General features: G+C 42.6%; 1 protein-coding gene across 1 annotated transcript; it reads right to left on the reverse strand.

Annotated features, from left to right (window-relative positions):
* Positions 1 to 823: 823 nt before the first annotated feature.
* On the reverse strand, positions 824 to 20,883 carry ATG3 (autophagy 3 (APG3)). Its single transcript, XM_087389586.1, has 10 exons — positions 20,584 to 20,883; positions 20,428 to 20,498; positions 20,232 to 20,345; positions 19,578 to 19,738; positions 6,338 to 6,423; positions 6,205 to 6,256; positions 1,953 to 2,018; positions 1,579 to 1,706; positions 1,394 to 1,490; positions 824 to 974 (listed from the first exon to the last, which is right to left on the reverse strand). Exons 1-9 carry the CDS (start codon positions 20,742 to 20,744, stop codon positions 1,400 to 1,402), a joined length of 930 nt encoding a protein of 309 aa, XP_087245712.1. The 5' UTR covers positions 20,745 to 20,883; the 3' UTR covers positions 824 to 974; positions 1,394 to 1,399.
* Positions 20,884 to 21,932: the final 1,049 nt, after the last annotated feature.

Here is a 21,932-nt window from a genome sequence, read left to right on the forward strand (position 1 = left end):
CAAAACACTTTTCCTATCATCTACATTGACAGCCAAAGTGCTTTGGCTACATGTTTCATGTGCATATGAAGCACATTGATGTAAACATCATTATGTTTGCAAGTGATTGTCAACTTGAGATGGAGGATAACTTAGCTGATCTCTTCACGAAGGCTCTACCACGCACGAAGGCTCTACCACAACCCAAGTTTGAGGCTTTTCGACATGCCTTCCACTTGGTACCATTTACTATGTGATGTTGATCTCCCTATACTATCATAGGTCACTATCCATCTTGGACAAACATGTGCAACCATGATAAAGTATAGCCATCTACGACGAACGTTTATACGTAAGATGTATCCATGATACTTTAGCCATTCCATGGAGGGAGGTTTGTTAGCACTTAGCCCTGGTATGGTCTTGTAGGCTAGTTAGGACTAGTCCTAGTAAACCAATTGGCTTTAGGGCCATATATTGGCCACTCTTGTACTTTCTTCATTATCCATTTGCAAGTACACTAGTTGTTATTTGCTACCTTGCATTCCATTGCTCCCCACACCCAAATGTGTCTTTTGTTACGAAAGGCATACATCACTTGGGGGTTCCCTATGATGATAAGGTTTCACTGGTCATGCATCAAGATCTTGCCTAATTGCACCATTAACTTGTAGTCTTGGGCATGACCTTTCAAACAACGCCCACTCACATTTATATTTGAGGTCTTAGAGCTAATGCTCAAACATGCTTAGATTCTCCAACATTTTTAGCATGGAAGAAATATGCACGCGCACGCACATATGAGAGAGAGAGAGAGAGAGAGAGAGAGAGAGAGATGTTACAAAGGGCAATAATTGGGGCATTTGTCCATAAATAAATTTGTACATTGAAGATTTCAATGTCATGCTTGAGATATCAGAAGAATTTTATACAGCATTATCTACATCCTTTGACCACTTAAATCTTTAGATCACTCCAATGCTCCAGCCTTTACCCTTCAAAACACAGCATTGCACGTGTTAGCAAAGCTAAACATCAAAAGAACCCAAAAGCCTTCTTGATAGACAAGAGACAAATTGAGCTCAGGCTCGAACGCCCTTCAACTGACATGACATGTATACATTAAAGGTGGGGAGAGGGAGAAAGGGGAGAGAGAGAGAGAGAGAGAGAGAGAGCTCCTATGAACGACTCAGGCTTGTTTTTCATCACTAACATAAGGGAAAGATACAAATGATGAAAATAAATATTCAGAGAATAGCTGTATAGCAACACTTCAGGATGTGAAACTGCACAATGGTAAATACAATTTGATACAAATGATGAAAATAAATATTCAGAGAATAGCTGAACTGCAACACTTCAGGTCTTGAAACCGCGCAACGGTAATTTAAAGCACCAAAAATGCATGCTTCACCTTTTATTAAGCCTTTCCAAGGTCGAAATCCATTGTGTAGTCATACTCAATAGTAGGAATGACCGATGCAACAAACTTCAAGAACAGAAAGAGATACCTGGCAAAGCATCCAATATGCAATTTTTAAGACAAAGTCAAGTTCCAATGGCAAAATCAACTGCGTTATGCAAGTCACAAATCCATACTTATCAACTTCTGGCTCAACACCTCGGCTCAGTAAGACATCGATTATTTTCTTCATGACTGCACCGTGTCTACAGGGATGCACTGAGGCATGTTTTCCAGCCATGTGTGGATGGTCTTCTATGGTGACCTGCAATTTTTATATCAGCTTCAATCTGCTTAATTACACAGTTCCCAAAAGATGTAATGCAAAAAAGTACACTCCACACAGAATAGCAGTTGGCATGGACACCAGAAGTTTCAATCAGAAGCTATTTTCTTGAATAGTGTCTTTGGTCATTGGCACTACTCTAACATGTTTAACAGAAATTGAGATGGAGACAGTAATTCCTTTATATGTTGCAAGTGCATGCCCTTAGTCTTTAATGCAGCTTACCGTCTTATGGGCGTGGTCCTGACTGACATCTTCCAAAACAAGCTCTGCCCGCAATGGCATTCTAGACTGCAAAACAATATAAAGACCCGTTATGCAATTACTGAAGCATGGAAAGAAGAAACATCTGCAATTTTCAAGAACAGTAACTCTATTAGTAAAATGGTCAAAACTGACAGTGAACCCCCAAAACTCTAAACAAACTTAAATGCACGCGCGCATGCAGTGCAGGGAAGAGAGAGAGAGAGAGAGAGAGAGAGAGAGAGAGAGAGAGAGACTTGCAGCTGATTGGAGAGAGATTACCACAGCAATGGTGGACGTATTTAACCCATAAAAGGACACAACTGAATTTCTGATATATGTATATATCAAGTGCATGCACATGCACGCACACATATGCATGCATGCATGCATGCCCAAACTCATCCGCTAAATACGGAACAACTAGTCACCCACAAGGCTGGGCTTTTACTAACTCCGGTGTGGAACTAATTCTAGACCTCCAAGCTAAAAAGTCCCTATTTTGTGTGGCCATGCAAGAACAACCAATGCTTGAGCGTTTACTGGCATGCATGCAGCCTTTTAAGGCATTGCCACAAGCACTTTTAGGACAAGGAGCCTTCCTTGGTCAAAGAAGCTCTCTCTCGCAACAATTAGAGGAAAGCTGTGCAGGTCAAGCTTGAGGCTATTGAAAAGAACGAGACCTCGAAACTAGTTCCAAGGCCATTGCGGAGGCTGTGATGTCAAGTCGTTGGATGGGGACATTGACAAACACAAAACCAGACGTGTGGCTAAAGGGTATGCACAGCAACCGTGCATCGACAATGAGATACCTTTGCACTGAAAGCACAGATGGCCATGATCAAGACAGCTCTAGATGGACGTCGAGTCAGCTTTTCTGAATGGCGACCATCACGAGAAGGTATATGTGGAGCAATGTCCAAGTTTTCAGGTCAAAGGATATGGTCAAGTTAGGGAAGGCACTGTATGGCCTGTCGCAGGCACCTCCTCGAGCTTTGGAACCAAAAAATTGGTGGTTTCTTTCTTCGGAAGATTAGGCCCTCCAGTGGTGTGTGCACATTGACTCCTGTGACACAAAATTTTGATATCTTTTATTTGATATTGGTATCGGGATGGGAAGAGGCTGAAGCGAGCCAACTGGTCTAAGATTTAATTCCCTATTTTGCTGATAGGGTTTGCATGCTTGGAAAACACATCTCTCCATAACCCCTTCCAAATAAAACTGTCTGACCTTTTCATAACTCTTAAACAATACAATGTGACCATCCATTGGACAAGAATGCATGTCCTAAAGAACCAGCAACTTATAGGCAGAATTCTCCACAACAAAAATCCTCCCTTTATACCACAATAAACCATTAGACAACTTGTGGTAGGGATGGTCTTCACATGAAGGATTTTGTAGGTCTTGGAATATGACTGCAGCTTCATTATCTGAGAGATACTTTTCTTGAATACCATGTATCACTCCTTATACATCCATGTGATAGAACTCAAAGTGCATGCCCACATCCTAGATATTGTCCTTTCCTGCCTTATACTCAATATCAAAATCATTATTTTGAACTATAGAAAGCCATCTCCTTTGTTTGGGAGAAAGATTAGCTTGTGACAGGAAATAGTTGAGAATCCTATGATCTGTCTTACCTTGAAATGACTGCCATAAACATAATGGTGCCACTTCCCAATGGCATGGAGTATGGCCAACATCTCCTGATCATATATGTAATAAGCGACCTCTTTAGCATCCAGCTTTCTACTATCAAAGGCAATAACTCCATGAGGCTGCTTAAGGCCTGCACCAATGCCTCTCCCACTTGCATCAGCTTCAATAGTGAAGGGAAGGGAAAAATCAGGGCATACCAATATAGAAGCTGAGGAAAGGGCAATCTTCAATTGTGCACCTGATGTCCATACATAGGAATCCATCTTGAGTAGGTCAGTGAGTGGTGTAATAATCTTAGCAAAGTGCTCGAATCACATTTACTGGTTGTGGCCATTCCATAATACATTTCACTTTATTGGGATCCACCCTGATTCCATTGCTGCCCATAATGTGTCCTAAATAGTCCACCTCTCTAGCCATGAAGGTACACTTACTAGTCTTTGCATAGAGCTGGTGGGTTCTTAAAACCTCCAAGACCTGCTTCACATGAGAGAGATGCTCCTCCCTAGACTTGTTGTAGATGAGTATATCCTCAAAAAACACCAATACAAATTTGTAGAGGTAAGTCTGCAAGATTTTATTCATAAGGGCTTGGAAAGTGGCTGGGGCATTGGTGAGGCCAAATGCCATCACCTTGAACTGATACAATCCCCATTCAGTTCTCAAAGCTGTTTTGGGTTCATCCTCCTCTCTCATCCTTATCTAATGATAACCGGACCTAAGGTCTATCTTGATGAAGTATTGGGCTACCTTCAATTCATCCAAGAGATCATCAACTCTAGGGATAGGAAACCTGTTTTTTATAGTTATCTTGTTGAGATCTCTGTAATCAATACACATCCTGTAGGATCCATCTTTCTTTTTCACCAAGAGGACAGGTGAGGCAAAGGGGGATTGGATGTGGGAGATCAAGTCTCTATCCAGCAACTCTTTGGCCTGCCTAGCCACCTCCTCTCTCTCAACTTTTGACAACCTGTAGGGAGCTTTATTGACTGGTTTAGAACCTGGTTCAGGAGTGATGGAGTGGTCAATGTCCCTTTAGAGGTGGGAGATGATGGGACAGATCAGCAAACACATCTGAATATTGCCGTAAAAGCTCCTGCATGTTTGTGCCTTCAGATTTAGAAAGGTGAAGGGCACAGATTGCGCACACATTTTTTAGGTCCCTTGCCAGCTTCCTAGAAGAAATAACAGGTTCATGACCCTTCAAAAGTACCTCCTTACCTTTGTGGAACAACCTCATAAACATGTGATTGAAATCCATAGTAATCTCTCCAAGAGCTCTCAGCCATTCGCATCCAAGTAATAGTACCTCCTTACCTTTGTGGAACAACCTCATTAACATGTGATTGAAATCCATAGTAATCTCTCCAAGAGCTCTCAGCCATTCACTCCAAGTACAATGTCTATTGGCCCCATATCCAAAGCAACAAGTCTCCTTGGAAGGTATAATCTGGGGACAACTGAATTTGGGTGGCCTGACAGCAATATCTACTAATGGAGTGCTCCCATTGCCATTTGAACTTGCAGACCATGCTCTATCTGTGTAGGGTGTAGTCTAACTGATAGGACAAACTTAGAGTTAATAAAATTGTGGGTGCTCCCGATGTCAACCAAGATGTGAACTCGTCTGTCATTGATGGCCCCTTTCAGCCTGAGTGTTTGGGCGCTTTGGGAACCCATAAATGCCTCCGGAGATATGCTATAGATCTCATATTGACTGTAGACCCTTATGTTCATAGCATCAGCAAGGAACAAAAAACAGCTCACAAGAGCAGGGAGCCACTAAAGAGTAATGTGAAATGTCCCACTGTTTATGGCATTCCCACACTTGCTTTGGAGCCAATGGGAGGTTTCATGGAATGTGGAAATTCATGGAGAATGATAGAGATCCTGAAGGCAACTCTTGTGTGGATGATGAAAATCTGTTCTGGGACACCAGGCTCCACCATGACATCCTTTTCAGAACCTGAGTGACCCCTCTAGGGCCTGCTCCATAGGCTTCTTTTCCTCATGAACTGAGCCAGTCCAACTTCCTGTTCATTGTAGCAAAGGAATTCTGCATCCTTATACCATTATCTTTAATCTCCACAATCATCTCCTTAAGGGCCTGTAATATACCTATTAGTGTGTTGCTCCTGGGCCTGAGATGCCTGGGCATTGGAAGTGCCATCAGTTAGCTCCTGTCTGCAACTGCTAGGGATATCAACTGCCATCATCCTGGGCTTCCTCACTGGAGCCAATGCCCAGTTTTGTAGAATCCAACACCAAATCATCCTCTGAATGGGGTCAAAGTTCCCCCTATGATGCTTCTTAAACTGATTTCCAGATCTCTTTGGAGGCATCCTGACATAAACTAGCTTACTATCTGACAAAAAGCTTACACAATTGATAATATTTTAAAACACTACTAGTCTACTAGCAAACACCTCAATGCTTCCCTTATGTGATCACCATGCTCCCCACATTTCAAATATGCATAGACCACATACTGTATGCACCAAAAAACAATGAATATCGAAGAGCATGAAAGAGAAGGTGAGCATTGACATTATGAGAAAATAATACCTCATCATATCCAGTCAACCAAACACGTGGGGTTTGATAATACTTATCGTACCTGCAAGTAGAATAAATTGAATCATATGATAAAGCCCTTACCATAAATTAAAAAAAACAAGTACAGAAAAATTTTGCTTACGTTATGCTAACATCATAGGTGCGTGTCCGAAGAATGTTGTCCTCATCGGGTTCATTGGCAACAAGGTAAGAAGGTTCTAATGTAGCCTGCAATATACACACCACTATCAAGCACCTAAAAAAGTTGTTGTAAATTATAAATTATAAGAATGACAGTCCCATCCCTTTTTGACTATGCGCATGGTACATGTGAATCATGCATGAGGCAAAAAAATATACTTACAAGGATTGTTTTCTATCATCATAGGTTAGACCTTCGGCCATCCCATAGGTACCAATAGGCCGAACGTTGATAAACCATGCCCAAGAGACAAAGAAGAGTCCCCTACCTCCCCTTCCCTCACCTACAGCTCCTCCTAAAACCTAGTCAAGGCAAACTAGGATTGCGGCAAGCAGCCTTTCCATCGTCGAGCACGTAGCTATTAACCTGAAATTGAACTTGGATGCAAACATTTTATCAAATTTTTAAAGATAAAAAGAAAATGAGTAAAAATGTGGACATAAGATGTCACCACAATGTAAATATCCTAAGTCAAAGTACAGTTGACCATTTATTTGATCATAATTAAAGAGTTTTATATGTGTTAATTATGGTCAAAGAGTTCTTTTAATGGTCAAAGGATTGACTACGGTCAAAGATACTTGACTCTAGTCAAGTAAACCTGACTTCGGTCAACGAGACTTGGTTTATTACCAAGAGGGTTAACTGCGGTTAACTAGAGAACTACAGAGCTGACTACGGTCAGAGAGTGTTGACTTCGGTCAACAAGACTTGGCATGCGCCAAGAGGGTTAACCCCGGTTAACCAAGATGTGCCAACTTCGGTTGGAGAGACTTGGCTATAATTAAGGCGCCTCGACCCTTGGTCAAAGCTCCTTAATTATAATCAAGAGTGTTGACTCCGGTCAACCAGAGAATAAATATATATTTTTATATTTGTTTAGGTGTGCACATGTATTCAGTGGGGATGCCCACTGTGACTAGAATTAGTCCACAGTGTGTTATTTGCATGCAAAGCGCCAACAATTAATGGGTGCCATGGTGGTGCGCTTTAATTAATTGTTGCAGGTACTAGGAAGAGTTATTTTTCCTAAGCGTTACGGAAGCCTAATAAGCATCTAGGAGGCGGTTCGTGTGACCAAGTGCTTTGAAGACTCCAGAGTGGCCCTTAGTGGCATGTAATAGGACTTAGTCTAGATTTTAGACAAGTGGCATGTTGCCAATTTGAAATGAGCTTGAAGCTCTTGTAATAAAGGGATTTTCACGTTTTTGGATTAGAGTGTGTATCAGACAGCTCTACGGTGAACTTTTCTAACAGATTCTCTTCAAGTAATAAAATACCTTCGGGGGGGGTCCAGCCCGACATGTTGTCCTAGGCCCTAGTGTCTCTGTTGAGAGAGAGAGAGAGAGGGAGAGCAAAAAGGGAAGTGTGCTTGTCACCACAATGTAAATATCCTGAGTCAAAGTACAGTTGACCATTTATTTGATCATAATTAAAGAGTTTTATATGTGTTAATTATGGTCAAAGAGTTATTTTAATGGTCAAAGGATTGACTATGGTCAAAGATACTTGACTCCAGTCAAGTAAACCTGACTGCGGTCAGAGAATGTTGACTTCGGTCAACAAGACTTGGCATGCGCCAAGAGGGTTAACCCCGGTTAACCAAGATGTGCCAACTTCGGTTGGAGAGACTTGGCTATAATTAAGGCGCCTTGACCCTTAGTCAAAGCTCTTTAATTATAATCAAGAGTGTTGACCCTAGTCAACCAGAGAAAATATATATATGTTTATTTGTATATATATTTGTTTTGATGTGCACATGTGTTCAGTGGGGACGCCCACCGTGACTAGGATTAGTCCACAGTGTGTTATTTGCATGCAAAGCGCTAACAATTAATGGGTACCATGGTGGTGCGCTTTAATTAATTGTTGCAGGTACTAGGAAGGATTATTTTTTCCTAAGCGAAATGGGAGCCTGACAAGCATCTAGGAGGCGGTTCGTGTGACCGAGAGCTTTGAAGACTCCAGAATCCTTAGTGGCATGTAATAAGATTTAGTCTAGATTTTAGACAAGTGGCATGTTGCCAATTTGAATGGAGCTTGAAGCTCTTGTAAGAAAAGGGATTATTCACGTTTTGTAATATAGAGACTTACGAGACAGCTCTAAGCTGAACTTCTGTAACAGAATTTCTGCAATGAATAAAGACCTTCGGGGGGGTCCAGCCTGACAATTTGTCCTGGGCCCTAGTGTATGTTCAGAGAGAGGGAGTGAGGGAGAGCTTTGGAGAGTTAAATTCCGTCATTGAAGCGAAGCCATAGCTGTTTTTCACCCTCCAGTTTGGTTTTATTGGTATCAGAGCATGGTTTCACAGCTTCCTCAAACTGTGACGATCCAACAAAGCTCCAGGATGTGAAGTCTCTGAGTGATTGGAAGATATTACACCGGTCAGTTGGGAGAAGACTTGCTGGTAAGTGCTGGTACGGGTGAAAGTCCCCGTCTAAGATTGGCGAGAATGAAGCCCTGTGACCACGGATGGGTGACGCTCTCCACCGTATTGACGGAAGCTTTCTCCTGTGACGGCAGCCTGAAAGAGTCCGTGAATTCTCACGTAGGTGTGCATTGTTGGTAGCGGATGATTGGCTGTCATATCTTTTCCACCAGCGACCAGACACACCCAATTTTTACAAGCAAGGAAGCCTGTGAACACACAGTTGCGTTGTCCAGCTGAACGAAATATTGGCGCAGAAGAAGCGTCAATGTGAATCAGAGAAAGTGAGCACGTGAAGATAAATTTGGGCCTGTGTTGCTGACGTGGTCTCGTATGCAAGTCTCGCGATGAGCAGATGTTCGTTGTGAACGAAGGCTCGCCGGTGACCATCGCACACAGACGGCTCCAATGAGGGTGCCAGCAGGTCGAGCTGACGTGGCGCAGGAGGACACGTGGCAGATAGGCAGCTGATGACATGGCAGACACGTGTGGGCGTGGCGCTGACGTGGCAGCCAGCAGGTCCAGACGTGCGGCACTGACATGGCACTGACACGTGGCAGCCCGCTTGGCAGACCAGTGGTTAAGTTAACCCTGGTACAGTAAACCCTGGTTGGTTGACCCGTGGTTAGTGAAACCCTGGTTAAGTTAACTACAGTTAGTCAACTCTGGTTAGTTGAACCAGTATCTAGTTAGTTCAACTTGGTCCAGTTATTCTGGCCTAACCAGACCAGTTTGGTTGGTGTGACTGGTCCAGTTAGTCTAGTTGCAAACTAACCAGACCAGAACCAGACAGTTGGTTAGAGTAACCAGAAGCTACTCATCTGGTTACTGTTTTCCAAAAAAAAAAAAAAGACAGTTTTTGCCATCAATGCCCACCTATCTGGTAATCATTTTACTGTCAGAAAAACAGCAGAAAAACAGAGGAATCAGAGATTTGCAGAAACAGAGTATACATGCCTTTGAGCAGTAAAAGAGGGAAAAAAAAAAAAAAAAAACAGATGCCTGTCGAAGCCATCTGCAGTAGCCAGAAAAGGGCAATATAGTTGTTGATGCTTTGGTAACTGTGTGGGTATATGCCTTGAACTGACAGCCAGTACTGGCATAGATCGTAAATGCAAAACACCTCTTGTTGAGGTACCTTTTCTGTTGGAAAAGCAAAGGTAGTGTGCATCAGTTACCCGCACTGTGTGAGAAATCTGCAGATCTCAGAATATGGATCAATCACCTATCCAGTGGGATTCACAAGATAGGGATGTACATCCAGGACAGAGAAATGTGCCGCAAACTCAACAAGAATTTGAACAAATGGTACGCACTCGTATACAAGAGCTGGAAAATCTAAAAAGGGATCCCAGGGCTCAGCATTTGTTTCAAGCAGAAGCTATGCCTAATCCAGTATATGACGTGCCAATGCCAGAGGCACACTCTCGTGTTGTACAGTCTGAGAGAGAGAGATTTCATAGATCTCATAGGAGACGGTCCCATAGTAAAAAGAGATCGAGGCATCATCACCGATCTCCTAGTCCATCACCGTCTACCTCGAGTTCGACTTCCGTGTCTTCTTCTTCCTTATCAGATAAACCATCCAGGAAAAGAAGGAAACACGAGAAGTCTGGGAAGAGAAGGTCTTCCAAAGCGACCAGGGAATTTAAAGAGGGAGGAAAATCTGTCAAGTTTATGACCTACAATGGATAGTATGGTCATACAGACAAAGCATTGCAGTTTATCAGACAGTTTGATGCTGCATTCGGTACAGAGAAATTTTCAGAATCCTCCAAGTTAAGAATGGTCAGTCTACACTTAACAGCAACGACTAGTGCATGGTGGAGTGCACTGACCACAGATGGGTCAGCCCCAAGGAAGTGAAAGGGCTTCAAGAAAGCCTTCTACCAGCAGTTCATGCCTGAACAGTTTAGAGACCATGTTCTTCAAGATTGGGACAGCTTGCACATGGATGCAGGAGATACAGTGGATGGGTACAACCAAAAGTTCTGGGATGCTTATTTGCAGGTTGCACCGTTCAAAAAGATCTCCAAAGGCACCCAAATGAGGAAGTACAGAGCGAGTCTCACTCCAAGAATTCAGGCAGTAGTGAATGCTTTGGGGGCAAAGAATATTCAAGATCTTATGCATTCAGCTTCAGTAGCGAGTCTTGTGCCGCTACAAGATCCATCTACAGTGCCATCCTTGCATGCAGGACGTGCTGATAAAAAGAAAACTGATTTTACAAAATCAGAAAAGAAAGAGTACCCTAAGGCTGAAAAGAAAGGGTTTCAGCCTCAGAACCCGAGGGGTACTCAGTTTTCAAAGACTTATAAGGGCAAATCTCTATTCACCCCTGAACAGATAGCGGAATTCCGTAGAGATGGGAAATGCTTCAGGTGCGGTAAAGAGGGGCATGTGGCTGCCCAGTGCCCAGAAAAGCCTTCAACATCGAAGGGAAAAGAGGCAGAGAAGCCACGAGGACCGCAAAAGCCAATGGCAGGGGGTATTCCTGATATACTGGGTCATGCTTTGAACCCAGAAGAATGAGAATTACTGCTATCATGGGGCAAAGTTAGAGACCAGCAAGCGCTAATTTTATTTGATCCAGGGGCTACTGATAATTTCATATCAGAGGATCTAGCCCTGAGGCTGGGAATAAAGACGGAGGAGTTAGGCAGGGCTTTGGATGCCGATCAAATGTTTTGTGGAAATCCTGTGCCAGTTACTCCCTTGATAGGGAAGCTCCGTCTTCATGTTCAGAGTTATGTGGATCAGGAAGACTTCTTCATTTCTCCACTGAAACATTATGATGTAGTTTTGGGGATGCCTTGGTTTCACCGCAAGGCAGTGAAGTTGACTCTTCCTGAAAGAGTGCTGGAATTTGTGCATAGGGGGAAAAATCAGCGTTTAATTGCCAGGGATAAAGGGGACACTATCCCCATTGTATCTGATGTTTCATGCGGTAAAGCAATAAAGTCTGCAATTTCTGCGTACATGGTTTTTGTAAAAGAAAAAGAGAATGATATGCATGCTGAAATGAATGATGCAGACAAAGATAAGTTTCAGTTTCTGGTAAACTTTAAAGATTGCTTTTCTGATGTTTTGCCAGGGGAGTTACCCCCAGAGAGACCAGAAGATCATCAGATAGAGTTAATGCCTGGTAGTGAGCCACCAAATAGACCCCCTTATAGAGTCAGTGCGACTCAGAGAGAGGAGATCATGGCTCAGGTACAGGACTTGCTGTCCAAAGGGTTGATTCAGCCCAGCTCGTCTCCTTTCTGTTCCCCTGTACTGTTAGTACAAAAGAAAGATGGTTCATTCCATATGTGCGTCGATTATCGCGCACTGAACAAAATGACCATCAAGAATAGATTCCCTATTCCGCGTAGTGATGATGTCCTGGATCAGTTAAATGGAGCTTCAGTTTTCAGCAGGATAGACTTAAAGAGTGGCTACCACCAAGTGAGGATACAGCCTCAGGATGTGCACAAGACAGCATTCCGCACTACATTCGGGTTGTATGAATACTTAGTGATGCCTTTTGGGTTGACAAATGCTCCAGCCACATTCAATAGAATGATGGATCGTATCTTCCGGAAGTACAGGCATTTTACGGGTACTTTCTTTGATGATATCTTAGTTTTTTCTAAGACAGAGGAAGACCACAGAGAACATCTTGCTATAGTGTTTCAAGAGCTGAGAAATCATCAGCTCTATGCCAACAGCAAGAAAAGTGAATTCTTCCTGGAAGAAATCCACTATCTGGGGCATATAATATCCAAGAATGGGATACAAATGGATCCAGCGAAGATCCGTGCCATTCAGGAATGGCCAGAGCTGAAAACTGTGCATGAAGTTCGAAGCTTTTTAGGCTTGTGTTCTTACTACAGAAGGTTTATCAGACATTTTGCTGATATCGCAGCTCCATTACATGACCTCACTAAGAAAAATGCAGCCTTCACATGGGGATTATCACAGAAGAAAGCATTCAATACACTCAAGGAAAAGTTGACTACAGAGCCTATTCTAGTAGTTCCGGATCTGTATCAGTCTTTTGATGTGGATTGCGATGCTTGTGGAGAATGTGTTGGGGCTGCATTGCATCAGAATGGTCATGTAGTAGCCTATGAAAGCAGGCGACTTCGGGATGCGGAAAGATATTTAGGAATCTATGAGAAAGAGTTATTGGCTGTAATTCATGCCATCCATACATGGAAACACTATCTTTTGGGTGCAGATTTTACTGTCAAAACAGATCACCAAAGTCTGAGATACTTTTTGACTCAGACCAAGCTTTCAGAGAAGCATATGAAATGGGCAAACATGCTGTCAATGTGTCAATGTATCATTTTCAGATTGTCCATACCCCAGGAATTCGGAACAGAGTGACAGATGCCTTGTCCCGAAGACCCCAAGTCAATAATGTAACTATTGCTTATCATCAGGACCTGGAAGGCATGAAGGAACAATATGCTCATGATTCTGATTTTGGTGAAATTTTACAGCAAATGCAAGAGGGGCAATCCACCAGTCACTATTCCCTGAAAGATGCGTATTTAATGAAAGATGATTGCCTATGCATCACCCAGGAGATGAGGAAAAAGATTTTGGGGGAAAGCCATGCACCTCCCTATGCTGGACATAGAGGAATTACAGCAACAAATCTAGCCCTAGAGAGGTATTTCTTTTGGCCAGGAATGCGGAAAGATATACATCAGTTTGTTACTGAATGCCTTACGTGTCAGAAAATAAAATATGATAGACGGAAGGCACCTGGCCTACTTATGCCTCTTCCCGTGCCTCAGGCACCATGGGAAACTATTACAATGGACTTTATTTTTGATTTGCCGAGATCAAAGTCAGGGAATGATGGGATTTGGACTATCATTGATAGATTCAGCAAGCAAGCTCATTTCCTTCCGGTTCGCAAAACCATAAAGGCAGATCATATGGCTAAGCTGTTCATGGCACAGATCTTTAAACATCATGGTATGCCTAAGTCCATTGTTAGTGATCGAGATCCCAGAATGACCAGTCTATTCTGGAGAGCTTTATTTGATAACATGGGGACGAATCTGAATTTTTCTTCTTCTTTCCATCCCCAGACAGATGATCAAAGTGAAGTAGCAAATTCTACCATTTTGGATATGCTGAAATGCTACGTGGATGACCAAAGTTCAGACTGGGAAAAGTACCTACCGTTAGTAGAGTTTGCTTACAATAATACAGTACATAGCTCTACAGGGAAAGCCCCTTTTGAAGTCATATATGGGAAGGTAAATTTGCCACCTATATTGAGGACCAAAGATGAAATATTTGCAGCTGATCAGTTTGTGAGAGACCTTAGACAGCTTACAGCCAAGTCCGGACAGCAATTGAAAGGTCTCAAGAGAAACATAAAAGAGCTGCAGATAAACATAGGAGACAGCTAGATCTCAAGGAAGGGGACTGGGTACTTTTGAGGTTTGAAAAAGCTAGGCTCCGCAAGTTTAAAGGCAAACAGAAAGTGTATGCAAAGATATCTCCCAGATATTATGGCCCTTTTAGGGTTACAGAAAGAATAAATGAGGTTGCATACAGATTAGCATTGCCAGAGCATTGGAGGATTCACAATGCATTCCATGTGAGTCTTCTAAAGAAATTTCAAGGACCAGAGCCTACAGAACCAGTATCAGAAGATCCACCAGAAGTGGATGAGCTAGAGGAAGTCCTTCAGCCAGAGCAAATTGTGTACCATATTGTACGTAAAGGCCCTCAGGGTAAGCAATTTTACAGGTATCTTGTAAAATTCAAGAATTATACGGCATTAGATGCCAAGTGGATGGACGAAGACATGTTATCCGATCATCCACAGCTTTTGGATGTCTACAAGGAAGCTTTTCAGTTGAGGTCAACTGAATAGAAGCCGAGGGGATGTCACCACAATGTAAATATCCTGAGTCAAAGTACAGTTGACCATTTATTTGATCATAATTAAAGAGTTTTATATGTGTTAATTATGGTCAAAGAGTTATTTTAATGGTCAAAGGATTGACTATGGTCAAAGATACTTGACTCCAGTCAAGTAAACCTGACTGCGGTCAGAGAATGTTGACTTCGGTCAACAAGACTTGGCATGCGCCAAGAGGGTTAACCCCGGTTAACCAAGATGTGCCCACTTCGGTTGGAGAGACTTGGCTATAATTAAGGCGCCTTGACCCTTAGTCAAAGCTCTTTAATTATAATCAAGAGTGTTGACCCTAGTCAACCAGAGAAAATATATATATGTTTATTTGTATATATATTTGTTTTGATGTGCACATGTGTTCAATGGGGACGCCCACCGTGACTAGGATTAGTCCACAGTGTGTTATTTGCATGCAAAGCGCTAACAATTAATGGGTACCATGGTGGTGCGCTTTAATTAATTGTTGCAGGTACTAGGAAGGATTATTTTTTCCTAAGCGAAATGGGAGCCTGACAAGCATCTAGGAGGCGGTTCGTGTGACCGAGAGCTTTGAAGACTCCAGAATGGCCCTTGGCATGTAATAAGATTTAGTCTAGATTTTAGACAAGTGGCATGTTGCCAATTTGAATGGAGCTTGAAGCTCTTGTAAGAAAAGGGATTATTCACGTTTTGTAATATAGAGACTTACGAGACAGCTCTAAGCTGAACTTCTGTAACAGAATTTCTGCAATGAATAAAGACCTTCGGGGGGGTCCAGCCCGACAATTTGTCCTGGGCCCTAGTGTATGTTCAGAGAGAGGGAGTGAGGGAGAGCTTTGGAGAGTTAAATTCCGTCATTGAAGCGAAGCCATAGCTGTTTTTCACCCTCCAGTTTGGTTTTAGTGCTTGCTGTCTTTTACGAAGGAGGTTCGTAGTGAATCAAAGAGTAATTGCTGTCTTTCAAGAGCGTGAGGGATTTCATAAGACACGACATTGGGTCCATTAGGACCCGATCCTCCCTGCAAATGTCAGGGGTGGTTATTTATTATTGACTTGGCCATATTGTTTGTGCGGTTTGGGAGTTCAAGCCCAACAAATACATGAATAAGGCAATGCTCACAAGAGCTCATAACTGATCCTCCCTGCAATCTATACAATATTGTCACAGGGACTACAATCATATAAATAAATGTGTCGATATCTTTCAATCTTGCATGTAGCTTGGATTTTCTTGCTCCCTCACATCGAGAACATGCATCAAAAGAGAGGAATGTTGTAAGAAGTCAAGTTGAAAACAGGCAATTTTGAGTGTAAGAGCAATTGAAAATATTTGTATGATAGGTGGCACACTTCCTTCCCCAAAGAGTTATAATCCGAGGGAGCATGCCCTTCCGTGGGCGTCAAGAATATAAGCACCGCGAAAGAGTCTCGCGAATGGATAAGATACTGGCATATTACCTGAATGTTAATAGTCGTACTCGTAATCGATCACTCGTAAAATCACCACGAGCGGTTCGCCAGGCAAAATTCAAATTGTCGCCATCTTTTGACGATTTCAGGTAGAGAAAAGGCCACGTTTTCGCAGGTCATAAAAAACAGGGAGCATACAATTTAGATGATGGTAGACGCTATTTGCCATGGCAAAAAGCACTGCGATTGGAACAATGTCAAGATGCCGATGTGGAAGCCTGGTAAGTCGGACTTGATGTGGTCACCCTAGTCAGATGGCTCAATTCTTTACAAGCTGGTTAACATCTTGAAGGCGACACGCCTCGATTCAAATTGTGCGAGGGGATTTTCCAGGGAAGCTCTTAGCTTGTACTTGGAAAAGACAAGAAATCACACCTTGAAAATATCAAATATGAAGTATGATCAGCTCAAGTGTGTGATTCCGTGGTGCGCTTACTTTGAATCATTCATGGACCAATTGCCTAGTCTAGGTGGACTGAAAGTGGCTCTGCTGGAGAAGTTGCAGGGATGTAAGAGTCTATTGGCAACTACTTTGGAACGTTGGCTACCCTTTTTGGACCTTTACCGAGTCCATCCTGAAATTCTAGCAAGAGTTGTGTTCATGAACAGCATGGCCGAGTCCTTTATTACAGAGGTGCCCATGCGTTCTTGATTTCATCAGCGATACTGCTTGTGATGGCCTGGCCTCATACGCAGTCCCAAATTGATTGTTCGTTCACATGGCCAATTCACTCCTATGTTTAATGATAATGACACTTCCTTCCAAACACTCGTTCGAAATTTCAATGCAGATCATCGTCCAAGACACAGTGCACGACACTCAGCGATTACTTCCAAAACTTTGTGTTTGCTGTTGTTGTCAAACCTTTCTTCAAGGACCAGAATTCTAGAATGGGGCTAGTGCCCGCTGGGACCGCATGCCACATGGAATATGATGCTCCTCTTCAACGGTCATGTTCATTTCTAGGAGCTCAATCCTGCAACTATGTCCTCTTCACCTTCATACCAAGGGTGGTGCCTCCAAAATGCCTCTCCGTCGGTTGCACATGTGCAACGCAGCCTGGAAGGTAAATTGCGCGGGCCAATTTTCTTGTTTGAGTACCAACTTCCTCGCATCCTTCCCTTGCAACAAGACAAAGTACATTGGTGCTCTACAACTTCAAGCAGATTACCATCGTTCCTTCCTCCAAGGATTTCGTCGACATCATCCTCTCCCGCACCCAGTGCTAGATGCCCACCGTCGTCCACAAGGGCTACCCCATCTCTCGCCTTCGTCAATTCTACATGCGAAAGATCAAGTATACCTAGCAGAATTCCCACGAGAAGCTCTCTAAAATTGTTGATGACTTTGCTCGCGTAGATGACATTCATCCCTTTTATACGACAAGGATCGCTACAAGCTTGCCCTGGGTCAAATCAATACTGCACGGAATCTTATCGGAAAGACTATGTTCGGCTTTTGAAGTATGGAGATACTTTGTGTCGGTGCAAAAAGCTAAAGGTTGATGCACTTTCCTAGATGTGCATTGTTATGAAAAGAATAGGTCCAAGCTTAGCTTATTTGTAGGGGCAGGTTTGTCTAGACTTCCTACCATTGATCCGAATACAAGGACCATTTTGACCTGTGGCTATCCAAATGTAGGCAAAAACTCTTTCATCAACAAAATAACTAGAGCCAATGTTGGCGTTCATCTGAGGTCAAGGTTCTACATTGGATGATGTCTACTCTTTGGTTGGATGCTGACTTGCTTGAGCGCTAAAACGCTTGCAAGACTAATGATAGTGTGGAACAAGCAAAAGCACGAGATAAAGCGAAGATTGGACCGACATCTACAAAGTGGAGCATGGTTTAACGATAGCTTCACACCCTGCATCAACGAACGGAGCGGGTTGTTGTGGTTTGCATCCATCGACAGCCTCCCACCATGGATTGCATTCATTGACGTTTTCACTTGATTTCACGCCACGTTTTGGTTCCTCCAAGATGATTGATCCACCATCTGCTAGATTGGGGGATCTCGCCGAACAGTGAATTTTAGCTTCCAATTCACCAAAGGACCCTTTCCACTGCAATCTCCTGAAAAACTTATCATCTAGAAGGTAAAATTTCAAATCTCAAAGCACACTATCCCAGCACGTTTTTTATGCTTGATAACATCTGAATTCAGTTAAATTAACTGATCGCTATCCCAGCACGTTTTGATGCATCATAACATCTGAATTCGGCTCCTCTGCAATGCACCTTATGAATGATTCAATGCAGAGCAGATTCAATGGCCCAACCACAACTATTGCCAAAGCGACTCATCCATGCGCACAGAATAAGGAATGGCCCCAAGACCACACTGTCACAAAGTGGAAAGCCTAAAGCCATCTCAAAAGCTTTTGATTTTGGACAATTTTAGAAGGTGCGTTGTAAGCCTTTAGATCAAATCAAATCAAGGCCTATAATTAAGACACATGGCTCAATGAGAGCTCAAGAAACCCAAACTTCTTCATCCAAGCTACAACTGCTTGTGACAATTTCATTTTAGTCTCTCCCAAACAAAGACTAAGAGCAAGCTAACTATACAATTTCATTTCAGTCTCTCCCCAACAAAGACTAAGAGCAAGGTAACTAGCATCTTTATTACTAAGATCCATTGAATACAACTGTAAGCTTTCCTTGCTGAAGAGGGCTGAGTGCATCCTCTGGTTTCTCAATGAAGAGAGCTAACTCTGCTTGGGCTGAGATGTCACGCGTAAGCATTGGATCAGCTGAGGAGGCTGGAGAGGCTACTGTGGAATTGCTGCTGTGGCTGAAGACTGAACTGCTGCAATACACTGTGGTTAGGTAGACTGCCACAGCTGTTGGATGCCTTAAAGGCACATGGACCCATATCACCATGGATTTTATTACTACGATGCCTTCTACAGATGGGATCGGACAGCATGATTGGCCCCAAGAAACTCATCATGATTTGAAACTAGATTTTATACTCTACTTCATGTTAAGAAACAACATTCTTAAGCTAGCAATAGGCCATGTGCAAAGTATACGATGACAAGAGACCTTAGTCATCTTCAATATATGCAGCCAAAAATCAAGTTGTCCTTTAACAGCCTCGATGGTGAGCAGACATCATTCATAGTTCAGAAAACACTTTAAAAAAGAAATGGCAGTTCATAAGAAGCATCTGTAGTATCCCTTAATCTGGTTCATTTGTACAAAAAAAATTCTCTGGGCACTGTCTCTTATCTGAAGTTTCAGCAGGCTACAACATTTTCAGCATCACAAATCACAAGCTCAGCTCATTCCTACTGATGCTGTCGTGTTTGTGGACAATCATCGAGTAAAGGAAAATCACATACACGACATGAATGCACTCACGATGTCATTTTCGATGAAGTTTTCAGATTCTTCAAAATCGGCCATGTCTGGAATGCCTTCATCATCATCACTGCCAGCATACTTGGGTATGATATGTAGTCTCTGTCGTAGATCACTATCCAATTCCATTGCTGGTACACTTTCCTCCTCCTTTTGATTGTCTAAGTCCAAATAAAACAAACAAAGAACAAAATAACCTTGAGACATCGTTTTCACCACCAACATGATAGATCTGTATCTCCCAACATGTCTCAAAAATATGTGAGTCACAGATACCTAGGTACTCAGTAAAAGCAAATGACAAACCTTAGAGACAACACATTAAGAAAATAAGGTTGTGGATCTGTAGAACGTTAATGATTTTTTGTGAAATCCCTTGATTTCCTGTAAGTTCCTTCAAACAAAAGTCCTCTGGACCTCATCACGTTCTATTTTTCATTGCAATTGCAAAGTTTTAGGATTTTCACAAAAACAGACCAAAGTCCAGATCTAACATTACACACACCATACAAGAAAATTACTTCAAAGACTGCTCCTACAATAAAAGGTCTTTCAATACCCTAATAGTATCCTTAAAATTCATGCATCTCGCTCTTATCTCAAAGACACTAGATTAAGCACTAAACAATCTAAACACAAGAACAAGGGTGATACCCGGTCTCCCGTGAGTTGCCAGCCAACCATCGTCGTCATCATTGTCAAGTAGAATTTCCCCTCCTGCTGCCTCGTATTCCTCTTCTACAGACGCTGCCCTGCGTAGGCACGGAACTGGAACTTACAGACGTTAATCAAATTCCATTCAAATACCCATCAGCGATATCAAAAGAGTAAAGGCGCAGAACAGGCCTACCATTTCTGGTTATTAAGTATTGCTTCTCGGGAGGTAGATAGGGCTTACGCTTGTTAGGATCACCGACCTCCCTGCCCGTTCAAAAAATGAAGTGGCAGATGTCAGAAACCGATGAAAGAGGAACTGAATCAAATTCAAAGAAGAGAGAGCACATACCAGGACCAGGTAGGGCACTTGGCGACTAGGTTATCTCCAGCGATAAGAAATTCGTCTGGAGTTAAAACCCCCTTCTCCTTGTAAGCAGAAACGGTACGGGGAGGTGTGATTCTCTCCACAGCGCCTTTGAAAGCCTCATGGAGTCTTTGTTTGAATGCCATGGAGGCTAGAAATGAGACGACTGTGACAATTTCGCGAACTTTGTGGAGGATGGATCTCCGATGATTGCTTGCATTGCACGCTGTAAGAGGTGCTGTGAGGGAGAAGGATTTCTCAGCAAGATTAAGTGGCGTATTAGCCTATAAATTTGGCACCTTAATTAATACAACTTGCAATTTATTGCCATAGCTTTTGTTCTTGTCGGCTACTCGTACGGGTTTTGGTTTTGAGATGGGAAAAATAAAATTATTGTATGCGTGTAACTTTGTGGTTGGTGCAGTCCTCGGGTGGATTCGTTGTTATTTTAGGTGTTCTAAATTCCCATTTTGGCACAAGCCATCGGGTGGGGGTTGCGGTTTTGAGATGGGAAAATTAAAATTATTGTTATTATTTATGCTTTGTTACGTGTTAATTTGTGGCTAGTGCACGTCTTAGGTGGATTCGTTGTTATTTTGGGTGTTCCAAAATTCCCATTGGCATGATTTGGGGTCCCCTTTTATGAAGAAGAGATTAAGAGTGCAAAGAGGAGTAAATGCGAATGGCCCAAAAGTCCTTTTCACCCTAGGACCTCCAATTTTATGCTCTCTCTAGGCATTTCACTCACACAAAGGCAGGCCTAATGAATGATAGATGTATCATTTACCTTGTTAGGAAAAGTGAGGATATCTCAAATCCTTGGGCCTTAAATGAATGCTAAGATTGAGGGAACTTAAGGGTTGTCATAATCTAAGGGTGAGGTTGTTGCATCTCCTTTGGCACGCCTAGTGAAATTTTCACCTTGATATTTTTTAAATTTCAGGTGAATCCTTACTTGCTCGTTGTGTGGAAAATCCATGGAGTCTCTTTGGCACTTGATGTGGAGATGTCCGATTTCAAGGGGGGTCTCGTCTAAAATAGAGGCTTGCCTTGCTTGATGTCGAAGTTCTTTATTGGAGGAAACTCGTTCTGTTGCTCGATGCCTCATGGCTTCCGTCTAATCTCAAGGCTTGTTGGCCATTCATTAGGGGTGTGGTCTACTGCTCGATCTGGCTAGTCAAAAATCAATTGGTTTTCCGTGTAGCTCGAAGATGGGTTATAGGGACAGTTTGGTTATTGTAGTTGTCAAGGCTTCTCTTGCAGATTTATCCAAGGAACTTGGGCCTTCCCAGCCCTCGGAGAGGCAGTGCCTAGCTAATTTGATGTTTTCTCTA

This window comes from Dipteris shenzhenensis, chromosome 18, assembly GCF_047967505.1.
Source record: "Dipteris shenzhenensis isolate YYH24624 ecotype China chromosome 18, Dip_SZ_1.0, whole genome shotgun sequence".
Lineage (NCBI taxonomy): Eukaryota > Viridiplantae > Streptophyta > Polypodiopsida > Gleicheniales > Dipteridaceae > Dipteris > Dipteris shenzhenensis.